This window comes from Chelonoidis abingdonii, chromosome 18 (assembly GCF_003597395.2).
Source record: "Chelonoidis abingdonii isolate Lonesome George chromosome 18, CheloAbing_2.0, whole genome shotgun sequence".
Lineage (NCBI taxonomy): Eukaryota > Metazoa > Chordata > Testudines > Testudinidae > Chelonoidis > Chelonoidis abingdonii.
Window position 1 is genome coordinate 19,636,990 of NC_133786.1, and position 11,145 is coordinate 19,648,134.

Below are 11,145 nucleotides of genomic sequence, written 5' to 3' on the forward strand. Positions count from 1 at the left end.
TTCAAACATTCAAATTAACATCAAGTTGACTGAGCCCCTGTTAAAAAGAGATACTGAGTAGTTGGATTCTTTTTATTTACCTTCAAGACTTAAGGGTTCACACAGGGAGAGGTGATACATACACACTCTCGCATACCTCTCTCACACAGGGCCGGTGAGCAACCGACCCGACCCTCCCTGATAGGTACTCTCCACCCTCCATGCCTGGCTAGGCCTCCAGAGTGGACCCACCTCTCCTGATACCTGGTGATGTATCTTCCCAAGGCAACATGTGGGGGGCACGCAGGGTAACATGCCCCCTCTCCTCAGATTTCTTCCAGGGTTCACACCAGAATGGGGCCAGCAGCAGCCTTTTGGCGCTGTGCAGGAGAGGGGGACGAAGAGAAAAGCTGAGGGCTTAAAGCAACTGGTGCTATTAGAGTCAGAGGGCCATGACAATCTAGTCCATACCCAATCCAAGGCATTTTGAGGGTTGGAAACAAACGTTTCCCATGAGTAGAACATATCTTAAAATCGGAGATATTTTTTGTACATTGCCCAAATCCAGTGCAGTGTCTTCTATAAAAGGCTCTAGACTCTGTACTGGATTAAGCATTTGGGAAGGGACTCACCACATTGTGCAGTGAACTACTTTGGGGGCTTTGTTGGAGATTATAGGAGCTTTAAACTGTTTTTTTTAAAGTAAGGTTTTGAATAATCTAAAGTAAAGATGATAGAGCGAGATTCTAATCTGATGCTCAAATAGGTCATTCCGAGCTTTGAGCTCATTTGCCTTGCAAAGTTGAAAAGCTCAATACTTTGTTGATGAGAACTAGATGCCCCGCCCCATTCAGTTAAATTATTAACCCCTCATCAAAAAGGGAAGTTGGTTGATATTCTCCTTCAGAGCCGCTACCCAAACCACTGGAGGAGAAAAACAGTGTCTCTCAAATAATGGGGCCCTACAGCATCTCTATGAAGAGCTATGACATGGTAAGTCATGCTCAGGTCTTTGTTTTTGCAATGTCCATGAGTTTAGGTTGAGGATTCTAGGGGGTGATGGGTGTTATATCTGGGCTGAGGAGCTTGGCTTTTAACCTCTCCCACCCACAAACACATACTTTCCCTCTTTCATTTAGATAAGTTTGGTCTTAAGCTAAAATTTCAAACCAACACAGTTAGACCCCAAAGCACCTATTTAGGGAGTTTTTGCCAGCTGCAGGAGGTGCAGATGAGAATGCCACCCCTTCTTACATGCTGTGATTACTTGTGCCATATCTTTAAAGTATTTTCATCAGTGGTTGGCTCTACAGTTCTCATGCTGTCAGTGCTGGGGTTGCAGCCTCTGTTCTTGTGGCCAAAAAGCTCATTCTGAGACAGTGGGAATCAGATGCATCTCCTTCCTAAGTTATCTTGCTTAGAGAGAAGCCCACCTCGTGTAGTCATTTAAACCAGCAGCGACTGGGTTTAAAACGCGTATTTGGACTTGACAGCATTTTACACCACTGTGTACCGGTGTAAATCAGTGCACAAGGTGCAGTGCCATGGGAAATCAAACCACTAACTTAAACAAACAGGAGTAACTGGGTAAGCTACAATAACGCTGGGAAACAATGAAAGACCTACATCCCACAATAACATAATTCTACACTCACATCCCTGGCTTCATTTTATCCTTTTCTACGAGTGGGTTGCCTTGCGGAGCCTGCCTGAGAGCAGTTCTGTAGGCTACATGCTGTAGCGTATTTATGTTAGAGGGTTTTTTACCAGGACAGAAGCTATACTACAAATATCCTAGATTTGAATTATGACAGAATATATTCCATCCTCTAATTAGCCTTGTAAATTGAAAACAATAATATCTTGTAAAAGATGATTGTTCCATGCTAAGGAAAGCTCACGGCAGATTTGCCACAAAGCCTGGCTTTTAAATAGAAGGGCTCAGAAGTTTTTCAACTTTTATTTAAATTAAATATGACTTTTCAAAGGAAATTGTTTTGTTTCTGTTCAAATCAAAACATATTCATTCCATTTTGGTTTAATTTTTCCCCTTACCTTTTTCTTCCTTGTTTCCTTTCGGGGAGCGGGGCGCAGAAAGGTGAGAAACGGGAAAAAGCAGCCCTCACCCTGCCCCCCCCCCCAAAAAAAAACAACAAATGCCAGAACAATTTTTGATTTGTTTGGTTGAAAAATCCTGTGAAAACTTCAAAACAAAATTATTTTTGTCAGAATTTTTTTGCAAACGATACTTCCCCTTCTTTGATCACCCTGACCCCTCCTTTTAAATGGAAGGCTCAAGCAGGAGAATCATGGTGGTGGAGTTTAGCTGGGAGTAAAGCAGAGCTCACTCCTTAATGAAAAATGTGAAAAGTAGGAGCAGCATATCCACTGCAGCAGCACTGGCTGGGTGCAGGGGCAAAGCAAGGTGAGCAGCAGCTGGGGGATGGCGGTGGGCAAAGTACAGAATCCAGTGGGTAAGCTCTGCAGAACAACTCCTAATGGAATCTTAGACCGATTCTGATTTTTATTTTCTTTTCACCCTCCTCTCAGTTATATGCCTTATATATAAATTATCCTATTGGCAGAAAAACAGATAAGATCAATGCTGTGTCCTTACTGCTTAACCTGCCCAGTTCCAGATAGAGGATGTAGTCTGTGACAGACACAAAATTATTAATGCAGGGAAATTAAAGTGCTGTGGGATTTGTTCCTTGGTTGTGAATAACTTTCCAGAACTTCAGCTCCATGACTTGATCTCATCTGTAAATGATATTCAACTGTGAGGGGAACACCAGATCTGTGTGAAACATGGATGACTTGGGACTGAAGAGATGGGCATTTGTGAGGTAGAGTAGAATCAGTTTAATGTCCTTTTAGCCCTTGAGGGAGGCTGAACTTGATGAACTAAGCATGCAGTGCAGTCCTAAACAGTGGCCATTGCCCTGCCCAGAGCTTCAGGGGGATTTTGACTGCTTAAGTGGGATTTAAATTATGCCTTCACGTGTGGGGGGTGTCTTTTCCATCTCTGTTTTCTAGGAGCCTCTTAAGGAGAAAGCGTGAGGGATTGCATTAAATAAATGTAATCTCTCTATCTATCTTCCTGCAAGGGAAGATACACACACAATTATTGCCATGTTTGGCTTGCCAGTTCTGTTTTATTTTACATGTAATTCCCCATCATTACACACAAATACCCATAGCAGTGACAAATGGAAGCTGTTACGTAATCCTCCTGTTCTATTCCTTCCTCATTCCTTATTTTTAGGCCCCTTTTTCCTGCTATTAGAGCAGGGGTCGGCAGCCTTTCAGGAGTGGTGTGCCAAATCTTCGTTTATTCACTCTAACTAAGGCTTTTTTAAATCTTTAAGAAGCTTCATTTAAAATTAAATTAAAATGCAGAGTCCCCCAGACTGGTGGCCAGGACCCAGGCAGCGTGAGTGCCATTGAAAATCAGCTCACGTGCTGCCTTCGGCACCTGTGCCATAGGTTGCCTAACCCCTGTACTAGAGGCTTTCACAAGCACACACATGGTTTTCCCAGCAAATCCATCCTTAAAGCAAAATGTTGACTCCCTAGCCCAGCAGCAGGAGTTGGAAACAGCCTGTTGCCCCTGTGAGTCATGGGACTAATCTCTGCACCTGCCATACTGAATGCTGTAAGGTCCTTCACATCTATGTTCCCATAGCCCTAGTATGTCACACTCTATGCAACTCTTGTCGCTGCACTCCAACCCCTTTCTGCTTCAGCTTGGATTCATGATACCTAAATACTTTGTCTCTTTGACTCATCTCTGTCTGCTCCCACCCACACTTGCTGCTCTCTTCCAGCCTTAGACGTACATGAGAGGATGGCGCAGTCACAGCACTCTGCCCATTTCCCAAGCCAGAGGCGAGTGGCTTACAGTAAAAAACAAACAATACCCTACCTGTCACCTTATCAAAGATGAGATGGTGGTAGATAGTGGTGCTTGAGTGCTGCATCTTCTGTTGTAAATGCAAGGTGATGCTGACAGCCACTCTCTGCAGTTAAAACCGTTTAGCACTCACTGCCCATGTTTTGAAAGATTTCTATCCTTTTCTTTTGACACCATGCTGCGCTCTTGTGATTAACCCTGCAGTTCCAAATTGTGCTGCAGCATCTCCTCCTCCCTCTGATGTTTGGAACCCCCCCAACCCTTCCCTGGCTCTTGAGCAGCCTGTTTAGTTTTGTTTTGCTTAGGGAAAATGGAAGCTTTTTAGAGAAGGAACTTTGTATGCATTTGATGAGATGCTGTGCACATTCATAGTGTCACATTAATAGTACAGCAGCTGGTGGGCTGCAGATGGCGTAGATACTAAGGGCCCTTTGAAACAAGACCCCCTTAAGGGTGGATTTTCAGATATGAGGTTATATAACCACCCCAGCATTGGGTTTGGGCATTGGTCCTTGCCATAGTCAGTGCTATTAGCACAAGTTCCATGGGCATCATTAATTCCGGGTATGTATGATCTAGACAGTTGCTAAGAAATATTTTTGGAAACAGAAAAATATGAAATTAAGGGTAGTTTAAAGACTCCCTTTGCCATCTCTCCTCTTTTTTGCAGAGTTTTAGTTAGTGGAGGTGAGTGTTGGTCCCTCCAGGCTGGTGCCCTGCTATTGCTTTAGATGAAGGCAGAAAACCTGACCAGTTGTGTGCACTGGATTGAGACGGTGTGTAGTTTCTTTCCTGCCCCTTGGCTATCTCCCAGAAGCATCTCTCAGGAGGCGGCACTGGGAAGACATGAGTAAAGCAGCACCAGCACCGTGCTGTTTTCCAAAACTGCACTTTAAAGATTTGCCTGAGTGCACAGCAGCTACAGCTCTCTGCCACAGTGCAATGTCCCATGGGTTGCTCTCTACGGGTGACAAGCAAACAACATGCCATTGCCTTAAGTGAGGCCTTCGCTTGCTGCAGCCAGAGATAGCTTGTATGTGTTTCAGGGGGTTGTCCCCAACCTGGGAGCGTTCTGCCTCTGCCATGTGGCCTAGGGTCTCATGACTGGGGAGATTCACACTCACTGTATTTCACAGGACAGTTGAGCTGTTTCTAAAAAAAAAAATGCAACCAAAAAAAGAAAAAAATAGCTCTGAAAACAGTTCAAGCAGGAACTATGGCTAATGGGGGAAGGTGCAGCAGGTGCAGGCAGCTACAGCTGGCAGTGAAAGGTATGAAAACAGCAAGCAGAAACTTCCGCTGTGGTCAGTGCAAGAGTCTCAGTCTCCAGCGAAGGTGTTTGGGAGGGGGAGAGCTTTCAGCCTGACTGCAGGGGAACCCTTACCATCTTCCAGTTAGTATTTGTTGAGCTGTGTGTCATTTTTGCCATGAGCCTTGCTTGGCCCTTTGTTCCTCTTCTCCTCATTGATTTCTACCCTCCCTTTTCCCCCCAAGCACTCTTGTTTTGGCTAGCATTAGGGTCTGTCCATTGCCTGCCTGGATCAGCAGAGGACAGTCAGAGCACGTGCTCCATGTGAGGGCTGGGCTTTGCCAGCTTTCTAGTGCTCAGGACTTCGATGTGCTTTCTGCTTTGAATAAGAAACTCGGTGTGTGATACAGCTCCATGGGTGCCGAAAGGACTATAAAAGTGAGGAGGGCAATCCCGCACCAGCAGGATCTTCTCTAAGTCCCTGCCTTCCCTCACTCCTTAGCGGCATGCCCAAGCCCTTTGGGTAGTGGGTCCATCCTGCTTCCCAAACCTGGTGAAGCCCCAGCCCCTAGAAGCCACTGCTGTGGTTTCAGCCACCAACAGGTGAGGGACCAGCTGCAGACATGCAAAACAACACAAGCCAGGACCGGACCAGCATGATGCATGTGCCACAAGGCAGAGCAGAACCCAGCTGCCGCCAGCCAGGCACAGTGTGCTCCCTCCCAGCCAGGTTTTTAAAAGTAGGAGGCAGTGGCCCTCTCCTCTCCAGTGCTTACATACAGCTCACTCCATTGTTCAGCTTTGTGTTGTTGCCAGTGCATATCTCGCTTTGGGTGGCAGCATCACAGCCTGCACATTGGGCGTGGCCCTGATATCACAAATTGCCAGCCGTAGTTCAGCCCAAGGAGCTCAGCCAGCCGGGGTGTCACACTGGGGGACAGCCCTGTGTCAAGACATCTTCTGTCTCAAGACACAGCATGGTTTGTAATCACCCTACTGACAAATCAGAGAAAGTCCTTAGGGCCAGTGTGTGACAGTAGTTTTAGGAACAGAATATGGAATTAACATGATAGAAAAGTACAGAAAAGTTTATTAGAGGGACACAACCAAGCCAGGTGAAATGGGCAACACAATGGTGACTAATGCACATAGGAGGGGAAATGTGCTATTCATAGCCCTTACAGGGTTCTGAATTAATTGCATCAACTCAGGAAAGGGCCTGAGGTGGCCAGCTCGATGGAGGGCTCTGCCCACTGTGCTGCAGTGCTCAGAAAGCAAACAACTGGTGAGTGTCAACAAGAAATAGGGTGGAGAATGATATGGAGAATATTCTAATGCCGCTATATAAACCAACAAGACATCCTCCAGGCAGTCTGTGTAGTTCTGGTCCCCCATCCCAAAAAGGATACAATGGAATTAGGAGGGGTCAAAGAAAGGTGACAAGAATGATCAAGGGCTGGGGGAAAAAAATCTATGAAAAGAGACTGGAATTGTTTACCTTATCAATAGCTGAATAAGAGGGGACCTGATAAAAGTCTATACAATAATGAACGGGATAGAGACAGCTGACTGGATGCTTGTTTTCACCCTGTCCCATAACACAAGAATAAGGGGACATTCAATGATATTGAGGGTGGCAAATTCAAAATTAACAAAAGGAAATACTTGTTCATGCAGTGTATAATTAGACTGAGGAACTCATTGCAACAGGAAATAGTTGAAGCCATGGACTTAAGATTCAAAAGAGATTGTATATTTATATGGATAACAAGAATATCAAGAAATATTTTAGTTAATGCTAAAACATGTAATGGAAGAGAGATAGACATTGGCTTAAATGCTGGAGCAGGAGGTTCTAACGATCAGAGATCAGGATGAGACCCTCACTGGTGGCAGATTATCCCACATCTGCTGCTGGAGGTTTCCTGCACCTTCCTCTGAAGTATCTGGTGCTGGCTATTGTCCGGAGGCAGGGCCTTGGACTTGATCAGCTAGGGTCTCATCTCATCTGGCAGTTCCTATGTAATGGTTGGGCTTTCTCCTGGGAAATGGCTATACAGAAACTGCAGCCTGTAATTATTCTCCTCCTGTTCTGCAGAATTTGCTGGGGGAATTCAGTGACTACAATGACAATGACAACACCACAAGATCCTATGATGACTACTTTTGTCCAGAAACAGTCTCATCACTGGCTAGTGACCCCACACATCCTTTCAAGAAGATCTTTATGCCCTTAGTCTACCTTCTGATATTCCTTCTGGGGACCTTGGGCAATGCCCTAGTATTGATCATCCTGGAGCGTTACAAGTGCGCCCGCACTACCACTGAGAACTTCCTCTTTCACCTAGCCCTGGCCAATCTGGTGCTATTGCTCACCTTGCCTTTTGGCGTGACCGAGAGCTTGACTGGCTGGATCTTCGGCACTTTCCTCTGCAAAGTCCTCAGCGCTGTCCACAAGATCAACTTCTACTGCAGCAGCATGCTGCTGGGCTGCATCAGTGTGGATCGCTACCTGGCCATAGTGTATGCTATCCACACCTACAGGAAGCGCAGAGTCAGGTCGATCCACCTCACTTGCCTGGCCATTTGGTTCGTCTCCCTGGTGCTGACCTTGCCCGATCTAGTGCTCATGGAGGTCTGGTCAGACAAGAGCAACCACAGTGTCTGCAATTTCCAGCAAGTTGGGATTCATGGCAGCAACATGTGGCTGGCAACCCGCTTCCTGTATCACATTGTGGGTTTTTTCATGCCCCTGCTGGTCATGTGCTACTGCTACACAGCCATTGTGAGGACCCTGTGCCAGTCTCAGCGGCTGCAGAGGCAGAAGGCCGTGAGAGTGGCCATCCTGGTCACAGGGGTGTTCCTACTCTGTTGGAGCCCTTACCACATGGTCATCTTTTTGGACACACTAGACAAGCTGGAAACCTTACCGAACGATTGTGCCTTGGCGGACCAGCTGGGCACCAGCATCATGGTGACAGAGGTAATTGGCTTCACACATTGCTGTCTCAACCCCATCCTCTATGCCTTTGTTGGAGTCAAGTTCCGCAACGACTTCTTCCGGATCCTCCGGGACCTGGGTTGCATAAGCCAAGAGACCCTGCAGGAGATCCTTGATGTGACAAGGAAGAGCAGTGGGATTGAGTCGGACACCATCACTTCTGTCAGCACCTTCTAGTGGGGAAAGAACTGGGCACAGGGCTGAGATAGACCTTGGCCAGCAAAGCATGTAATGCCCTTGGTGCAAGACTCAGCTCTGCCTCAGTATCATCCCTACCACTTCCCTCCTCTCCACAAGAGACTGAGGTCTAAAGGCCACCATTAAAACAGCAAATACTTGTCAACTGTTACCACACAGTTACTTCCTCTGCTAAATATATGGAGAAATGGTTTGTGTAGCCCTTGGTAAATACTGACTTTACATTGTAACCACTGCAAAGGGGCTGGCTGAGACCCTAGTTAGTTAGCTCTGATACTGCATTCTCCCCACTGGAGGAGCCCCATGTGCAGAGCCAACCACAGAATCGGGGCCTTAGAAAATGACAAACAGGAAATTCCAGATGACACAGAGATTTTTATCAGAGAAATGGAAGAGCATGATTTAGTCTGTGCAGCTCATTGAGGTGCTCAGAAGAAAGTGATACAGCCCAATCATTGCTTTTAATTAGAAACAGTTCTATGTTTAATGAAAGTCATGTAAAATATGAAGTTTAGAGTATGTTGTGGTTACTTGGGCACATAGCTGCATGTTACACACCATTCTGGTCAATACAAAGGACTGGACACGGCTCTTCTGACTGCATCACAGACTCTGGAAGTAGAAGAGGCCTGTAAGGCAGCCAGCCCATCTCCTCCAGCCAATATGGGGTTGTCTCCTGTTATGCCTTTCCTGGGGCTTTGGGACAGTTGGGTGCCTCAATCCCAAATGGGGGCATTTCTGTGACTTACACTGGAAGACTCTTCCATAGGCCCAAAGACTTTACTGTCAGGAATTCCTTTCCTGCCCATCAGCTGCGTACTTTCTCACTCACTTCCAATCCATTTTATTTCTATTAATAATTCCAGTTACTGACTTACTGGAACTAACTGATTTCCTTTGAGGGTGAGTATTCTCTGGGCAGCCCCTGTCCAGCCTTGTAACAACGCTGGCACAGACCCTCTCCTACTTTGATTACTAGGTGGGAGGAGGAGGGAAATACAGCTGAACGTGTTATTGATTTGCTTTTGGGGTCGGCTGCTGTATCGCTTGGCTTTAAGAGCAAGAATTCCTGTTATGGCAGAGTAAAACAGAACATGGAAGGGGAAGAGGAGGGGAGGGTGGGGTGGGGTGGGGTTGAGTGTTTTTTTTTTTTCCAGGGGGAGACAAGGGAAAGTTTTTGCTTTGCTTTGTCCTGTGCTTTCAGGCATTTTAGCTCTATCTGCATTGATGTTGTCTTTAAAAATTTCACATATTAGATTTTAGGGTAAAAAGGTCTGAACTTTGACTTCATACCAGAGTTGTGGGTACCCCACAGCTCTCAGAATCAGGCCTACTCTACACAGACATGCACCAAACTCATGACAGCAGCTTTAACCCACAGCTGGGGTTATTTCAGTGTAAGGCTGTGTAGAGCAGCCATAAGGGTCTCTGTTTAACTATGTTGTTTTCCATTAGCTGTTGTCACACCAACAGGGACAACGTGTAGGCAATGCTGCTGCTTTCTTTATATTTTTCTTAACAGGAAAAGTGTTACTTTGGCTTGAAATGTATTAGTTATAGTTCTGCCTAAAGAGCCACTGGCCACCACTCATCTGAGGCACAACCTAACCACAAATACATCTGTAAAAATCTGCTCCAAAATTAACCTGACTTCCTAGGCAAAACAAACTATTTCTGCTGATCAGTATATATTTCAGTGTTGTCAAACTGCCCATGTGGCAGGGTGGATGTTTGAGCTTTGTGCTAGGGTTACTAGTAGCATTCACCCAATAACAAAGAGACCAACTACAATTCACTCACCCCTTTCCAGAAAAATGATCTGTCAGAAGTAGGGGAATGATCCTATGTAAAGGATCACCACTGGCTAAATTCATCCCAAAATGGAGGATTGGTGAAGCCTTTTACCAACTCTAACCCCAACAGGAAAAGTCCAAAGTTTAGAGATTTTTTTTTTTAAATTCCAAGGGATGTAACGTTAACAAAAATTAAAAAAAAAAAAATCAAACATTCCCTGTGGTGTTCACAGCACAGCCACTGAGGACCCCAGTGACACTGATGAGGTGATTCTTATGGTCCAAGCAGGGAGAAATGCCGAAAAATTTGTTTAAACTGTGCTACTGTGGCAAAGTCCAGCTACAGTTTGTACAATATTTCAGTGTTCGTAACTCAAAGGGGATATTTTGAGAGGCTTTTTTTTTTAAAATGCACTATAATGTTTAATTAAATAAAAGTACTTTTTCCACCTCGCATGTCTCATGCTTCTGCAGAAAGTCAGCTGCAGTTGTCAATATTCTGAAACACAGACATCAGAGAGACCAATGAATAGCTGCTGGCTGGTCAGATGCCTTTCTGATAAGTTCTGTATGGAGATAAAAGGAGCCTTTCATGTGTTGCTTATGAGGCTCACTGGAATTTGTCCTTTTCACTAGTACTGCAGAAGCCTCTCATTTTAGGGCACATGTAAGATCCAAGTTTAGCTCGGTTTGTAACCAAGGACTGCCTAGAGCACCCATCACCATTGTACTGAGACATCAGCTAACCCTAGTAGGTTACTATAAGCTACTTTATTCAAGTTTCAGATTTGTCAACCCATAGCAGAGTTACACTCAAAGCTCAGCTGCTTTAATTAAGAAAAAAAATCAACTGGATCTTGTTTCATTGGAGAGATCTTATTAAAGTGCTCACAGTGCATTAGGCCCGGGGAGAGTTGGTGCTCCCAGGTTTCCATAATTTCTGCAAGAACTGCTTGGTGGCAAAACACTTATTCATCTGCCTGCTCTGCTGCTCATCCAAGTTTGGCCCTGG

At 45.4% G+C, this 11,145-nt stretch overlaps 1 protein-coding gene across 1 annotated transcript; it reads left to right on the forward strand.

The window, feature by feature from the left end:
- Positions 1-804: 804 nt before the first annotated feature.
- CXCR5 (C-X-C motif chemokine receptor 5) lies at positions 805-10,535 on the forward strand. The gene is made up of 2 exons (XM_032777159.2): positions 805-972; positions 7,240-10,535. The coding sequence occupies exons 1-2, from the start codon at positions 934-936 to the stop codon at positions 8,317-8,319; spliced, it is 1,119 nt and encodes a 372-aa protein (XP_032633050.1). The 5' UTR covers positions 805-933; the 3' UTR covers positions 8,320-10,535.
- The last annotated feature ends 610 nt before the right edge of the window (positions 10,536-11,145 follow it).

What these genes read in the sequence shown, in the direction of transcription:
- CXCR5 (XM_032777159.2), top strand. Translation starts at nt 934, where the DNA reads ATGGGGCCCTACAGCATCTCTATGAAGAGCTATGACATG. An exon ending in CTATGAAGAGCTATGACATG is followed by an intron (nt 973 to 7,239) that starts GTAAGTCATGCT and finishes CCTGTTCTGCAG; the next exon opens with AATTTGCTGGGGGAATTCAG.